The following is a 17,096-nucleotide window of genomic DNA, read 5'->3' on the forward strand; positions in this document are numbered from 1 at the left end:
GATTTGCTAAAACCTAAAACAAAAGGATGTTTGCCATGATGTGGGAAATGACGTAACGTTGTTTCACCCGTTTCCCACACTTCCCCACTGGAATTTCCTCTCCAGAACATCAATGGACCATCCAAGTGAATGTCATGGAGCATAAGCTTGTGAAATGTGTCCAGAACAGGGAGCCCATGTATTTTGGTCTTGTACTCTGACTACTACGTTTTGTAGATGACCACATACTATTCAGAAATGAAAACAAACACAACCAGATTATTTCACTTTGAGTTTTGAGGCATAGACAGTATTATGAGGTTCTGCTTTAATGATGTAAAAAGTATCATAAAAAATATTTTAACAACAGTTGTTTGCCCATTCAATCTTTTAATGCTGCATGTATTGTACAATTGCTTTCCAGGACCTTGTCCGTTGTCCTGAAGCCAAACTTCCTCAGCCGCGCGAACACGCTGCTGTCCACGGTCCTGAACTCACACTTCAGTCACAGACCTCAGCAAAGAAGACAATCACGGGCTGTCCAGCGCTAGTAGATCTGTAATAGCTTGGATTTATATTTATTGCGACACACGGAGGAGCACTAGTAAGGTTTTAATATTCTCAGATAAGGGTTCATTAGGATTCCTTGACCACTGCCAAGCACGCATCTGAATCCACTCCACATTACACCCAGTAAACATATGATGTAAAGTCAGGGGGTGTTACTGATATGGCTTGTAATGCCTCATTAAACTAATCTTGTAAAGCGCAGCTGAACTGCTGCAGATAGTGCTGACGGCCCTTCACATCAACATTCCTCACGTTTCAGCGGGGACCATCAAAGAGCTAAATGGGGGTCGAGAATGCCCACAGCACCATCGGGGCCCTCCTGTCCAGGAGATGCAACAGAGAAGCTCCTTTAAATGTGCCACCGAAACACCACTGCTCTGCATCACTGCTAGCATGGTTGCCTAGCAACTAGACAGCAGATGCCTGCATCCCTCATCTACTGAGTAAAAATACATTGAAAAAAAAAAAAAAAAATCGCACCTCTTATCTCTGTTTGTGCGATACGCACAATGATTTTTATAATCGCATTTGATCGTTAATCTTGATATAATCGTTAATCGTGTGCACCGATTTCCAAATCTTATTAGTCCATCATTATTCACTTTTCTTAGGCATTTCTGAGTTTGTGTTTTTGAGGGTGTGTTGGGCTGAAGAATGTGGAAAAGTGGGAGAAATGCGTGAAAATGCGCCGGGATACTCTCGCAGCATTTTAATAGGTTGCAGCGCGCGAGCCGACAAGTACAGACATCATTCCTCCGCGAGACAAGCGCGTGGACAGACTGCCTTTCCTCTTTAGTTCGCTTTCGCTTTTATTTTTTTCAACAAACACCGGCATTTTATTCAGCACATCCAAGAGGGACCATGTCTTTTACTGTTCTTTTGAAATCCAAGCGTGTGCGTCGGAGATTTCTGTTCCAGTCTTGATTATTTTTGTTCGGTTCCTGGAGGTGTTATTGCAATTGAAGTGTGTCATCATTTGCTCTGAACAAGAGCAGGAACATGGTCGGGGATTCAATCGAGAGATAAGGGGGCTTTTCCAGTAGGCTAGACAAAGCTTGGACATTTGCAAGCGTTTTATTGTGATACATACTGTTTTTTCACCCCTGCTTCTGCTTCATATAAGGTTGTACTATGGACTGACTACAAGCTCTGACATCTGCATCAGATATTCTCTGCTGCATTTCTTTAAATGTGCATCTTTTCTCCCCAGTGACTTTGAGAGGAATATCTCGACCATCAGCAGCAGGGGATGCAGATTTCATGTTTTTTTCCTCTTCGCCTCCAACCTTTATAGCTGAGGGGGGAAATAAATAAAAATATCACTTACTGTGGAGCACCCCCCTCTTTGAAGGAGCATCTCTGGAGCCATGGCTTGCCCACAGCTTTGGACCTGGAAATTGCGACGACAGGTGTAGAAGAAGATTGATTCTCTTCCATTTTTTATTTAGGTTTTTTATTTTTTTTTTATTTTCATCATCATATCTTTATTTTTTTCTCCATGGTTTGCCTGAAGAAGACTTTCCAGCACTTTCCCAGAAGTCCAGTCGAAGCTGAGAGAGATGTCTGATCTTCTGGTTTTGATCGAGGGGGTCTCTGACCTGCACGGATTTCCATAGCTGAAGAAAAAAAAAAAAGAAAAAAGAAAAAACAGCTGGGACCCATTAAAGATTTCTTTTCTTTTATTTCTTTTTTTATTTCTTTCTTTTCTTTTTTATTTTCTTTTGCGGGGCCATCACAAATGTGTGCATTGGTGCTTTGATCTCAGTTTATTCATTTTGGCCTTTTTTTTCCCCCTCCCATCCCCTTTCTGTTGGATTCTTTTTGGGATTTGTTTTGTTTTTGTTTTGTTTTGTTTGTTTTTTACATCAGTTTGGAGCACAGGCGGTTGGATTACTGAAACTGAATATACGGATTTGTGGAAATGTTGGGTCCTCAAGAAGACAAAATATGTGGAATTGTTTCTGCTCTGGCGGCTTTGTCCTTTGTCTGCTTTGCACAAAGGTAAGAAAATGCTAAATATTGTAAATTATCACTATTGGATTGGATTAATGAGCCCACTTATTGGTCAAATCCCAACAGACACTCAAATGATACACAGGCATATAGCGTACATGTTTCATTTCCTATGCCATTTTTTTTTTTTTACCTGAATAAACAGTCGAATTGTGTGTGTATGTGTGCAGTGTCTTATAGAGAGAGAGAGAGAGAGAGAGAGAGAGAGAGAGAGAGAGAATCATATGTGTGAGAAACATGCTCGTATAGATTCTGTAGCGCATATAGGCCTGTTATTCAAATCTAATGTATTTTTTCTTTAGAATCGGAATGTCTTTTGTTTGAGTCGATTACATATTATTCCACTTTGAAAAAAATAAATAAATAATAATTTTCCCGGGTAAATTTATATATATATATATATATATATATATATATATATATATATATATATATATATTCACTCTACATCCACTTGGATTTAACAGTGACATCTCAGTATTCTGACATCAATTAAAATCAGGTCATGACAGAGCTGTGTTTTGAATCACATTTAGGCAAAATGTTGTAGCAAACCTCACGTTTATGTCTTCCAACATCTGTAACCAATATATTTTTGATGCAATGGTCCACTGAGTGAAATCCACATTTACAAATGATCGGTGCTTTTCTTCTGATCCACCCCCACCCATACCACCATGTCGCTGGCGTTAGAAGAGATCCATCATCACTCAGCCAATAAGAATAAAAACGACGACGCCTATCAGTCAATAATGGTTAATGACATGTGTTCACTGCTGATCATTGAGATGCGACGTGGCTTTGAAGCCTCTGAGGCCGAAGACGCTTATCTTTTCTCCATCTCACACTGTGTATGTGGAGCACCTGTAAGACAAATAACAAGCCTTATTATAATCATGTTAAACTTTGATGTCTTTATTCACGACATGTCGTGAATATTATGATTGAATCTCATTGAAATCAACAGCGGTGGCCTAAATCCCAATGCCTTCCATTTTGACGTTTGACTATTTTCGTTACAAGTTCAGTGTGTGCATGGCTGAGCTATGACATTTTCAAATGCATTAGTTTGGCTTTCATGTGCAAATTATTAGTTGTCAAAACACTAAGATATGCCTCTTAAAAGGGGTTTTGAACCTTTATAGATTCAGGAACCCTCCGCATTCAACCAGGGGCCCCCAATACTTTCAGTTTATATGATTTATTTTTTCTTTTGTCAAATCAACTTCAATAATAAATGTGGTTCAGATAACATAATATTGCAAGTTTCTGTTAATTAAACCAATCGCCTTCATTGTATTAACTCAAATTTTTAATTTCAAAGAACTCAGAGTTTTAAGGCAACCAACTTACTTTTTAAAGTTAAACCAACACTTATTTTTTACAGTGTAATAATTTCCACAAATAATATTAAAACATTATCAAACACCATTACACACATTGAGACAAAAATTTATAAAATATGTAGATTTTTTTTCTCTCTGTTTTTAAAGGTCACAACATTTATTCTTTTGTCAAATAAACTTAGATAATTCATGTGGTTCAGATAACATAATATTTTGAGTTTCCGTTGATTAAACCAATCGCCTTCATTGTATTAACTCAAATTATTAATTTCAATTAACTTACATTTTTAAGGCAACTTACTTTTTTTAAGTTACACAACAATTCTTTTTTACGGTCCTGCTGTGTAACATTCTAGACTGCATCGAAAACTATTTCATTTATTAATTATTTTTCATACAGCTTTAATGACCTTAGTACAGACTGTGTACAATATTTGCTCTTTTCAAAACGTGTCTGTCATACCACACAACTATCTGAAGGTAAAATTGTAAAAAGACTTTTAAACATTCATATTTTATCTTAAAATCTTGATGTTGATATAAAAAGGAATATGTTATGCGTCAACTACCCATCTGTTCACAGACCCTCAGGGGTCCCAGGACCCCGAGTTGAAAACCCTGGCTGTAGAGTGCGTGTTTGAACCAGATAAACCCAGTCATACCAGTCGTCAAAGTTACATGTTGAACTGACATTATGACGTTTGAATGTTTTTGTTAATTTCAGCACCGTCGTACTCAGTCAGTTTTAGAAATTACTGTTTAAGTCCAATGGAGCTTTCAGTAACACTTCATGCTCTGGAAAACAATGAATTATTCAATCACATAGATTTATGTTAATGATTATGTGGTGGTTATATTGATCTAAAGATAAGCCTCTTCGGATTGGCAATTAGGCCAAACGTTCAAGAATAAAAAATGTACAAAACGTCTGTCTGAATGAAAACAAAAGGCATTGCTGTAAAATAATCAAGGAGACGTGATTCAATTCAGTCAAATGAATGAACAAATTTGCTGTTTATTTGCTGAATTTTGACCAAAAGCGCTCTCAATTCTGTCTCCTGCAGCACCTCCACCGGAAGTACCGGAATATCTGTGGCCAAGACGACAGTGGACAAATTGCTGAAGGGGTATGACATCCGTCTCCGGCCAGACTTCGGAGGTACACATGATCCTTTCTTAGAAACGTATTCTTATATCCTCACCAGGGAAGCCACTTATCTGGAGTCTAGTGATAATCATTATCATTGGTGAATGCAGTACTGTATGTATATAGTCATGCTATATTTTACACATCTGATCATAAATCTCCTGTGTAGGAAGGTTTTCAGCACTTGCTACTGGTTTGTTTCTCATGATCTCATGTAAAGACCAAATATAAAGTGACTGTATGAAGGCAGACTTTTTCAAGAAACTGCTGAAACATTTCATGGTTTAATAGCGTTAATCTCAAGGTTAGGCGGTATTGAGAGAAAACTAGGGGCTGTTTGAGATGTAAAGACACTTTGCACTCTTGTATCATTGTTTTTTTTTTTTTTTTTTTTTTTTTTTTTAGTTGTGTGGGTACAGTTTTGACAAAAGGCTGAGCACACAGTTTTAGGTTGCAACTCATGGTCCATATTTCTGCACACGTTCACATTGTTGAAGGACAATGGGATGCTTTTCGAACCACAAAGTCGTGGAAAATTTTGTTTCACCACAACTAGAACTGGCTTGTCCGGCTATTCATCACAAGCGTTCTGTTTGTCCCCTGATATTGCAAAGAGACTATAAATTTGCTACAGAATGTACTTTTCAATTCAGCTATTCAGCTTCCCTTCAGCAAATTGTTTTGTATTTCAGCAAAGACGCAAGTCTATTGTGATCTATCTATCTATCTATCTATCTATCTATCTATCTATCTATCTATCTATCTATCTATCTATCTATCTATCTATCTATCTATCTATCTATCTATCTATCTATCTATCTATCTATCTATCATCTGATACCTTCAAATCAATCAATCAATCAATCAATCAATCAATCAATCAATCAATCAATCAATCAATCAATCAATCAATCAATCAATCAATCAGATACTTCCATGTCTATCTATCTATCTATCTAATCAGATACTTTCATGTCATTGTTTGCCACTATTTAAATATCAAATATGTTTATTGCCAATATTTGATAGATTCTCTCATGTATTCATGTTTTTACCATAGATTTGCCTTTTTTGGTATTTTTGGATTTGCTGGTAGAGAGAACAAGTCTGATATAGAATTCCATGTTACATTGTAGTCTGATTTGCTGTATTTCGGCACACATTGACCAATTTGGGATCATTAACGTGTTCCTTATTCTCTTCAACACCATTTTTTTTTTTTTTTTTTTTACACCACACAAAGAATTTTTGAATCATTTGATCAGCAGTGATGGCACTGATGCAGCGCTGCACGTTTGTATTGGGAAAAGCATTCCACTCTGATGCAGGCCAGGGAACTGTAGTCTATCACATCCTGATAATTCTATCATCAGTCAGAGCCCAAGTCTCCTGACACAACTGCTGACCAACTTCAGCTTTGGAGTGCCGTGCATTTTAATTGGACCCAGACCGCAGCTATGTTAGCCAGAGAGAGAGAGAGAGGGAGGGTGAAGAGGGCAGAGAGGAGAGAGATGGAGAGAAAGAAAGAGGCCAGTTAGATTGTCAGGAAACCAGGCTGCCCTAAAAGAGCTTCATCTCTCTGGCCGGCTAGAGGGATAGCCGCGGGGTTTGGTCGTGGTGTATTTGTGTGTGTGCGCACCCCTGAAGTCACACCACAACACACACGAGAGCAAAGCCTGCTTACACATGCGTGCATACACAGATTCACACACAAACAGTAGTACAACAGTTGAGCTGTATTGCTGCACCAAAGAAAATAACAAAGTATCCACAAGTTTGTTTAATGAACCTCTAAATATGCATTGTACATTGCGTTTTTTTAAAGGCATTGTCATTCTTTTCAGTGCAAATGTCTTATTATAGATTGCGCCTTCCAATTTGCTGACAAAATTAACATTGCAAATGTCAAATTCGTATGCCATTTAGCAGGCTTGATATATTTCCATCTGTCCAAACATTATAAAAATACGGATTATTAAATAGAAAACAAAGTGGTTGCAGTAAAACAGTAAAAGTGAAACTGACCAGTCTCTTGCTATCAATTTCCCACATAAAGTAATGTGTAAATTTGTATTGTTGAAATTAATCTTTTGATATACAGAAAAAAATGCAGCCTTTTCAGTCAGTCATCAAAATCATCGCCATACTGTAGTTTACTGTCAGAGATCACACTGTTATATTGACAACATGGCTAAGCATTGTTGACTGAAGAATGACACAAGGACTTATTCTGATGCCAATGATCTGTTCATTGAAATAAATACCGTATTGTTCCTAATATAAGACTGTTTTTTTTTTCTTCTTAGAAATACATCTGAAAAAAAAAATGGGTTCCTCTTACATTCAGGGTTTAGACTTTTACGTCAATAATACATCCGCAACAGTAGGTGGCGCCAAATACGCTTAAAACGAGTGTGCCAAGAAATACTGTGTGTCAGATGTTAATGTTAGAAGATTGCGAGGGCTTAAAAACGCTGACGGTCAAAGAAAAGATTACCGTCTAAGAGACTGTTTGCGTGCATCGCTGACGGGACCGAATTTTCCCCGTATGAGATTTTAAAATGTACCTAGAATTCAAAACTACAATAAGATTTCATGTCTGCTGTTAATGAAATTTTGGTAGCCTACATGGTTTTAACTATAAGATGGATAGCCTGTAATTGTTATATAATTCAAATGGCCTACAGGTTACATTTATGGTTCGCCATAAAAAGTGTTTATTTTTAAATGTGATCGTTGGTACATTTTAACAGTATTTACCATACTTTCAATACAAAAGTGGGGAGAACAATATTTGGTACTTTTGAGAGATAAACTATGGATTTTGAGCAAGTTGCACGCTTTTGCAGGTATCCCATTGTGTGGTGCTGTTTGGAGAAATGCATTGTTTACAAATGTTATAAGGAAGGAACGTACCAAAGCGACTGTCTTTTCTCAGACTAAAAGCCAAACCATTCCAGCATATTTTAAACACAATTTCTAATACTCCGTGGGTGTGTTGTCCGAGGATGAGACAGTATTTGTTAGTTCCAGACTTTCTATTGTAGCCATTCTCACCCTGTTAGTGTTCATTGTTTCAGCAGCAGTAGATGATGAGTCATTTTATTCAGCCTTGCTTTACACTCGACTTTGTTGCCCTTCATGTTAGTGTTATTGTTATTGGCTTTAGCTCCAACTCTCAACAAGTAGCCCGTGAATGTGGAGTACGGGCTGAGAAAGCAACCTGTCTAAGCAGAACTCAAATCGGACTCAGTTTGAGTGGGATACAAAACCCTGCTGCTTTGCTGTCTACTGCCTTGTTTCTTAGGCAATATCCTGAGTCCTGACTAAAATGATACTGATTGCTTTGAAACACTCTTCATAGGCAGCAATGCAGTAAAGCATAAATGACATGTGACTCACAATTGAAGTCAGTTCAACATTAGCATATTGCTAAAGCAATGTTTGCTAAATAAAGACATGATTCTCTTATGCTGTAAACATAATACATGGTGACAACTCAACCACAAAAAAACTGTACTTTTTGTTAGTAAAATTTTTTATTTTATTTGTTTATAATCTGAATTCATATCAACTCGTTTCACAGTATTTTCTTTGTAAGTGCAAATAGTAGTTAGATGCTATTTATATTTATACTATTTGCACTTCATTTATTGTAATACATTATAATAATTATATAACCCTAACCCTAACTATATTGGAAATGTTGATTGGTAAAGATGTCCTCGCAGGTCCAGGAAGGGAGTCATTGTTTTGAGTGTGGTAACAATGTGAGCTGCACACATTCGTTAATATGTTAATATGTCAGAATTGCGAGATATAAAGTCGCAATTGCGAGTTATAAAGTCAGAATTGTGTGATATAAAGTTTTTTCAAATGACCGTTCGCAAAGACCCGCCCCCTTAGTTACTGTTGCTATGTCTGACAATCATATGGCACTCTCACTGCATCATGGTCTCACAGAGTGAAACATACATTGCAGACAAAGAGGACACTGACAACATGCCGACAGACAAGACAGAGCAGGTTACTTTTGTTATGAAACAAAGCTTTTGTGAACCGATCATCTCTTACTAGTGATAAACATGAATGAACATCAGAAGGTATGTTGTTTCAACCACAGAAAAACAACAATGGACGCCTTTTTTTTAAAGTTCAAGTCCACCGACGTTAATTTATTATCTCCTATCTGGTTTGATTCTGTGTTATGATTGGTCAGATCACCTGTCAATCAAACTCCCAGTGAAGGGTGAATACTTTTTTCTCGCAATTCTGACTTCTTTTCTCAGAATTCTGAAATACAAACTCGCAATTGCGAGATATAAGTAAAGTCCAATTCTGAGGATTTTTTTTTTTCTTTTCTGAATTGTGAGTTGAACTCTTTTTAACACATACTCTCAAATTTATATCTTGCGATTCTGACTTTATAACTCACAATTGTGACTTTATATCATGCAATTCTGAGAAAAAAGTAAGAATTACAAGATGTAAACTTGCAATTGCGAGAAGAAAAGAAAAAAGTCAGAATTGTGAGATAAATAAATTATTTTTATTCCATGGCGGAAACAAGCTTCCGTAGCTGGCTGTACATGATCTCTTATGTATAACCTGCTAAAGAGTATAAATATCCCAGTGGAAAAATGACAATGGAAAATGATAATTTTGCTCCATTCAAATGAAACCGAATTCCCCATTGTGTAGAAGAGGAAGACACAGGATTAATTACAGCCTGTGCTGGCCTTATTTACAACCTCAATAATCAGGGCAGCCTCTGAAGGTCTCTGAAGACCTTGAATTTACGAGATTGCTGTTTCTCATTTCAAGTCATCCTCTCTAACAAAAGATACCTTCATGTTCCCAGGTCTGGTTGAGTCCGGATATGTTGCCGGGGCCTGTTTATGTGCTGCCCATAAAAAACATGCTGAAAGTTTAATCAACAGAATGGAACATGAATACAGTTGCCTAGATACGCAACATGTCACACCCGAGGCCATAAATCAACTACATGGTTTTTTTTTTTTCCTCTCTCGCAACAGAAAGTCTTCTTTTTTTAAATAATGATAATTATTATTATTAATATTCACAATATGAAAATTAAATGACTCAAAAACTGCTTTGCCTAGTGACCCTCAATTATTTAAAAAGCAATATAAAGTTAAGAATATTAACATTAAAAAATAAGCTACTTTTAAAACTGTAGCTTGCCAAGATACAAGCCACTCATTATTTACATAATTTAATAGCTACATTTGGGGCTCTAGTTTTTGAATGAATGAACAATCTCAAATAGGTTGACAGTATTAAACTTGAACAGAGAAATTACACCTTAAAACATCATAATTTATTAACTGTGTTCAAAACAGTCATGAACAGCAGCATTTAACTAAATATTTGGCAATAAAAGAGGACCTAAAATGCACCAAAGGAACTTAAAACAGTAAGAACTATCCAAAAAAAACCCAGCATATTCACATTCACTACATATAAGAGATAGATTGTTGCAACGATACTGCTAAAAAGAAGTAGTAAGTGATTAGTACGGTCACCACTATGAAAACTTGTTTCGGCCATGGAATAAAACAATTTAAAAGATAATTGCAACATTTTATCTCACAATACAGACTTTTTTCTCACAATTGTGAGTTTACATCTCACAATTCTGACAGTATAAGTAATAGAGATATAAATTTGCAATTCTGACTTTTTTTTTTTTTTTTGGCAATACTGACTTCTTTCTGAAGAGAAAAAAAGTCAAAATTGTGAGATAAAAGGCACAATTACCTCTTTTTTATTAAAAAAAACTAAACACTACAAATATAATAGTTTTCACTTAGAAATTGCTAGTAAATTAATTGAAAAGAAACAAAAGATACAAGAAACAACAATCTTTGTTTTATTTAAAACTTTGAAAAGTATATATATATATATTATTATTTTATTATTATTATTATTATTATTATTTTTATTTTATTTTTTCTTTACAATGTACTTCCCAACACTGAAAATCCATCCATCCATCCATCCATCCATCCATCCATCTTCCGAACCAGGAGAATTGGAGCCTAAAGTGAATCATCATCATCGTCATTATCATCATCATCATTATTAGCCTTTGCCAATTGAGTTATGATGCAGATTTTATGAAAAATTTGTAAAGTACAAACACAATCATATATACACACGTATTCATTTGTGAAAATGAAACACAATTACATTCACATACCAAGGTCACACTTCTCTCTCATCCTTACATATGTGTGAGCACAAACATAATATTTACCTGTATGTGTTTACATTACATAAGCAGTTCATGCTTTTCCAGCACCCCTCCAGACATACATCCACCCACACACAGGGCATTCTGACAGAATGGGCTCCTTTCTGTCTGTTTCAGAGGATGGTTTGACTGAAATCCCAATCACAATCTGCCTGTATGGAAAACTTCGAATTGAAAGTGTGTGAAAGTATCAATTAACAGCATTTCTCTCTCTGTGCTGATTTGGTGACATGGGGCCTTATTTATAAAATGTTGCATAGAAAACGTCCAACATTTGATCTATGATCATTTCCCAAATGTGCGTACGTGTGATTCATTAAACGAACGTATGCACAAGAAATGCCCATATTCCTCTCTTCCAGATGTGACATTTATAAATCGTAAATGATCTTGAAATTGTGCGCAGATCTCTGCCTTGTAAATGCTGCCTAATTAATGTCATTAACATAAAGAGCACCAGTCAACGTCCAAATGCTTTACTTGAGAATGGCGAGCAGCAAGAATTTCTTAGATTTCCAAATACCTGCAGTACTCCGACTTTCTTCAAAGACTGACTAAATATGTATGTTGGCGTGGATTTTAGCATACAAACAGTCTAAGTTCAAATCTGTGTGTACGCACATTTTATAAATGTGGCCAATGCTGTGATGCAAACAAACACTGAAGGAATCACTTGTTTTAAAAAGAGTACTTATTACGGAAATAATATACTTTAAATGGGCTCTATGTAATAATGACACCCAGTGTTCAAAATAGGTATTGCAGTCCAAATTCAAAATATTGTTTGCCCCGCCCCCCTCGTTCAAAGACGCGGGTTGCCAGCAACAATAGGGAGCGCGATTGACAATGAAAGCTGAGGAGACTTACACACTGTAAGCTGATGAGTTAATTTATCTGTTTTAATATGCTGTTGTTCATAGAGATATTTAGATGGATTCAGAGGCTTTTTAGGTCAGGTAGAATCTGCGATTCTCTGACCCAGTTTGTTTGCTGGTTTCCATGGTTGCAATACGCACTGTTTTCTGCCAACTGGCAACCTGTGATGTTGAAATACTATTGGATAAACTGGCACCACACGGTTTCGCACAGACCAAAACAAAGACAGACATTCCGACACGGAACGCACATTTCAAAGCAGAATATCTGGCTGTAGCATTGTTTTTCTGAGAAACAAGTAGGTGAACTTAGCATGTTTCCTAAATATCTGCAAACATATCGGGGTATTTTTATGCTTTATTAAAGTAAAAATCTTACATAGAGCCCCTTTAAATGAATACACTTGGCATGCAAACTAAATGTAAGTACATGTTAAGTACATGTTAAATGCAATTAAATGAAAATTTGTTATAGTTTACATGTATATTAAATGCAATTAGTTAAACTTACGTATATGTCTTTTGACCCATTTTTGTAGCACTTAAAGGTGCCCTAGAATCAAAAATTGAATTTACCTTGGCATAGTTGAATAACAAGAGTTCAGTTCATGGAAAAGACATACATTGAGTTTCAAACTCCATTGCTTTCTCCTTCTTATGTAAATCTCATTTGTTTAAAAGACCTCCAAAAACAGGCGAATCTCAACATAACACCGACTGTTACGTAACAGTCGGGATCATTAATATGTACGCCCCCAATATTTGCATATGCCAGCCCATGTTCGAGGCATTACACAAGGGCAGCCAGTATTAACGTCTGGATCTGCGCACAGCTGAATCATCAGACTAGGTAAGCAAGCAAGAACAATAGCGAAAAATGGCAAATGGCAGGGAGCGCGTGATTTAAAGGGGCCGCGCGCTGAATCGGTGCATAGTTAATGATGCCCCAAAATAGGCAGTTAAAAAAAATAATTTAAAAAAATCTAGGATATTTTGAGCTGAAAATTCACAGACACATTCAGGGGACACCTTAGACTTATATTACATCTTGTAAAAACTGGTCGTAGGGCACCTTTAAGTAGCTCATGTCTCTGTATGAATAATTTTATATTTGCATCTATTGTCTTTGAAATGCTGCTGAATGTACTAACAATAATTTATGGTAATTTAAAATAATTTCTATTGAAACTTGCATGTCATGTATTCAAATATATTTGTAATTACTAATTTGTAATGACGTTGCAATTTAGTGCATTTAAAATATATTAACATTTAATGTAATATCAAATAACAGTACATCGTGATCAACATATCAAAATTAGTGTGTACTTATTTAAAGCATGACAAATGATTATTAGAGCATAATGATTGCTAAGAAACAGTCATTAGAGTGTACTTGCTTTAAGCACACTTAAATGGCCTTTTATTTCATTAACATGATATTATCTGTAACTATAGTTTGTTTTTTTGTTTTTTTAAATATACTTTTAAGATTTGAAGTACACTACAACTGCATATTAAAAATAATTAAGCACAGTTTTGTTTTTTCATAAAAGGATAGTTCACCTAAAAATGAAAATGTTGTCATCATTTACTCACTCTCATTTCTATTTCTAACCAGATGACATTCTTTCTTTCATAGAACACTAAAAGACAATTTTAAAGAAATGTATACTGGTTGCTTTGAGGCTCTCATGCTTCAAAAAGAATGCTGAAGCACCATAAATGTATCGTAAAAACCGTCCACATGACTATGTTCTCAAGTCTTCAAAAGCCATACAATGTCTTTGTCTGATGAAGAGACCAAAACTGAAGTTGAAAAATCTTGCCTTCTACCACAGCTCTCAAGTTTCATTTACGTATATTCAAATATGGTTTATCTCGTGACTGATCGCAATGTGCCAGTGTTAATATGTGGATATACAATATATAAAAAACCACATCAGATTACTGTTTTTCAAACTATGCTAGATTACCTCTCTCTCTGTCTCCCTGATACTAAAGCCTCATATGAAAAAGAGGGGTGTCCTGCTCCCTGAAGAATAAGGCCTGTAGTCTAAGAGAGAGACCACTGAAATGAAACTATGAACTAAAGGCCACTAATTACATTATCTTTGAGGAGCTCACCATTTTGCCCAAGATGTAAGTGGCCCCCATGGACTGCAGGAAATCTAATAAAAAGCAGTGGCCTGTAAATTGTAGCAGTAAGTGTTTTTCCTGCGCTGGGTTATCGGCATCTCCTTCAACTTTAGTACTGTGGGCAATGTTTTAAAAGCTTTGTTAGATCAACACTTTGTAAATTACATTGGAATTTAAAGAAAAGTCATGAAAATGTACCAAATGTGCTATAACTATGTAATAAACATGTAATAACACATTTCTAAAGCATTTGTAGCTGCTCAGTATCATAAAACATTTTATGAAACTCCAGTTTCTCCTTAAATAAAACTGAATCATAATCATTTCAAACAAAAATGATAAAAACGTGAATTTAGATTAGATTAATGGGGCATCTTCTGTTAAAGTGCTCTTTAATGTGTCAAGCTCTAGAAGCAAACATACAGGGTTCCTAACTCGAGTGCTATATGGCACCACATCTCACGAGTACATTTACATCGCAGGGCCGATATATAATCAAAATGGTTGCCAAGTCTTAGACAAATAGCAGCGCAGAGTAGCCAGAGGGCAGGCCATCTCGTTAGCAGTGTGATTTACTGTCCGTGGCCTTAGACAACAGTGTATGTATGTGTGTGTGTGTTTGATGATATGTATTCACTCTGATGGAACGTGCAAGCTGACATTTCTCCTTCAAGCTTAATGCATTGCTGTGCATTACATGCGACTGTCACGGACAAGGTGCTTTAGATAAATCTTAACTTGGGAGGATGTATATGTCTGTACGCTGTCTTAACACAGGCCAACACGTTACTGTGATGTACCATTTTGTGTGGCTCTCAGGGACTTCTCTCAGAAAACCACATAAAGCTGGACTGCGATATAATGTCAGCTGTGATTTCACCAAGTTGTGGTTACATAGCAATACAATGATTTCTCTACTTTTTCCATTTACTATCACTCACAGCTGTACAAGCTTAACAAAATGGAGGATGTAGAGCCAGTCAAACAGAGGTTATTCTTGAGGTGGGGCATCGGCATATCCACAGGGCTCTATTAAAATGGCAGGAAAATGGACAAACGCGTCTTCTGTGTTTGATTTGGGCAGGAAGGCAAGTCACTGGTCAGTAGCAGAGCTCCCCCAACCTTAAGAAGGGGAATGTGCAAAAGAGAAACCCTGGCCACCAACTCTCTCCCACCCTTCCACTTTGAGCCCCTCACCCTGGAGACAGCACTTTACAATAAATCTGGCTGTCATCGCCTCTGAAATGGGTTTTATGGTCTCAGATCCCGCCGTTAACAAAGCTTGAAATGGTGGCGACACATCAGTAAAGCTGCGAACATGTCCCCTTTTCCCTTAAGAGTGAGTCTACTCTAGGCCTTTGGTTTTGCCTCATATCTTGATATTAAGCTAGAGTTATCACATAGACGCAATTCTGTTCTCTGCAGGTGAACTACATTTTTAGTGGTGTTTGCATTCTTAGGGCTAAGAGTCTGAATGAACCTCAATTTTAAAAGATGCACTGATTATTGTTCTGGTTTATGTTGCGCTGGCAAACTTTTCAATTACTAAATGCTATATTTGCAACATGTTCTCCAACCAATACGACCATATAGGTCGTTTGTCACTTCCCTGAAATACGACTCATAGGAGCGTTTACTAAAGTGGTGCCCCTATCGACAACAGGACACTTTCATTTTAATTCATGAAATACGACCCATAGGAGCGTTTGCTATAGTTGCACCCCTTTCGACAACAGGACACTTTCATTTTAATGCATTGTTCCCTTTTATCTGCGTCATATTTCAGGTTTTGCGTAGCTCAACTGGTAGATCATTGCAATAACAATATGCAATCATGTGATCATGCGATCGTGGGTTCGATCCCAGGGAACGCATGTGCTCATAAAGTGTAAATGCACTATAAATCACTAAGGTTAGGTTTAGGGGTGGGGTGGGTGTAGTCATTAATAAAAATTAGTTTTGGTAAATGGAAATAGGAGAAATGGTATAAAAAGTCCACACGCTGCATTTAAATGAACACGCATTTTGATTGGTAATGACAGTCATACGTCATTGCATGACGACAGACGTAACACGACACTGTCATTATTTTTACGCCCGCTAGAGGGCGTATGACTTCAAAACGTAAATATAGGTCGTAATATGGTGGACGTAATTTGGAGGACAGTCTGTATATTTGACATAATTAATGTATCCCACAAGTCAAAATACAATATAAAGTGAGTAGTATTCCAACGCTATCTCACGACCAATTTGTACGTGTTTTAATTCGTATGAATTCATATGACCTCACTCGTACAAATTTGTACGATTTGTCTAAACCCCAGTGACGGGTACGTTTAGGGGCGGGGTTTGGTGTAGGTCATTCGTATGAATTCATACGAATTTGTCAATGTGACACAGTTCGTAAATACGGGAAGAAGGAGGCAGGAACCGGCGAACATTGAAACAATAATCTGTAATAAAATAAACAAAGAACAAAACGAAAGTAATGCCGGCAGACCCTCGCGGACGTCTGCTGGCCACACAAACATAATAAAACATAAAATAAAGTCCAGGCCTGGCCCTCTCTCGTCCTTCACTGTGAGGTCGTATGAATTTGCACGAATTAGCCACCTCGTAAAATACGTACGAATTGCCGTGAGATCGGGTTGAGTATTCAGCTGGCGATATGATCGTAAAGGAACGGAGTACCCAAAAGTGACAATTCTGTCATCATTTACTCACCATCATGCCATTTCTTCAACTTA

General features: G+C 36.8%; 1 protein-coding gene across 1 annotated transcript in view; it reads left to right on the top strand.

The window, feature by feature from the left end:
• The first annotated feature begins 316 nt into the window (after positions 1-316).
• Positions 317-17,096, top strand: part of gabrb4 (gamma-aminobutyric acid type A receptor subunit beta4) — a 76,371-nt gene continuing 59,591 nt past the window's right edge. Inside the window, exons 1-2 of the mRNA XM_048166814.1 lie at positions 317-2,550; positions 4,973-5,067. Coding sequence (XP_048022771.1) covers positions 2,471-2,550; positions 4,973-5,067 — 175 coding nt within the window. The 5' untranslated portion in view covers positions 317-2,470. The remainder of the gene's footprint in view (positions 2,551-4,972; positions 5,068-17,096) is intronic.

This window comes from Megalobrama amblycephala, linkage group LG18 (genome assembly GCF_018812025.1).
Source record: "Megalobrama amblycephala isolate DHTTF-2021 linkage group LG18, ASM1881202v1, whole genome shotgun sequence".
In the NCBI taxonomy this organism is placed as follows: domain Eukaryota; kingdom Metazoa; phylum Chordata; class Actinopteri; order Cypriniformes; family Xenocyprididae; genus Megalobrama; species Megalobrama amblycephala.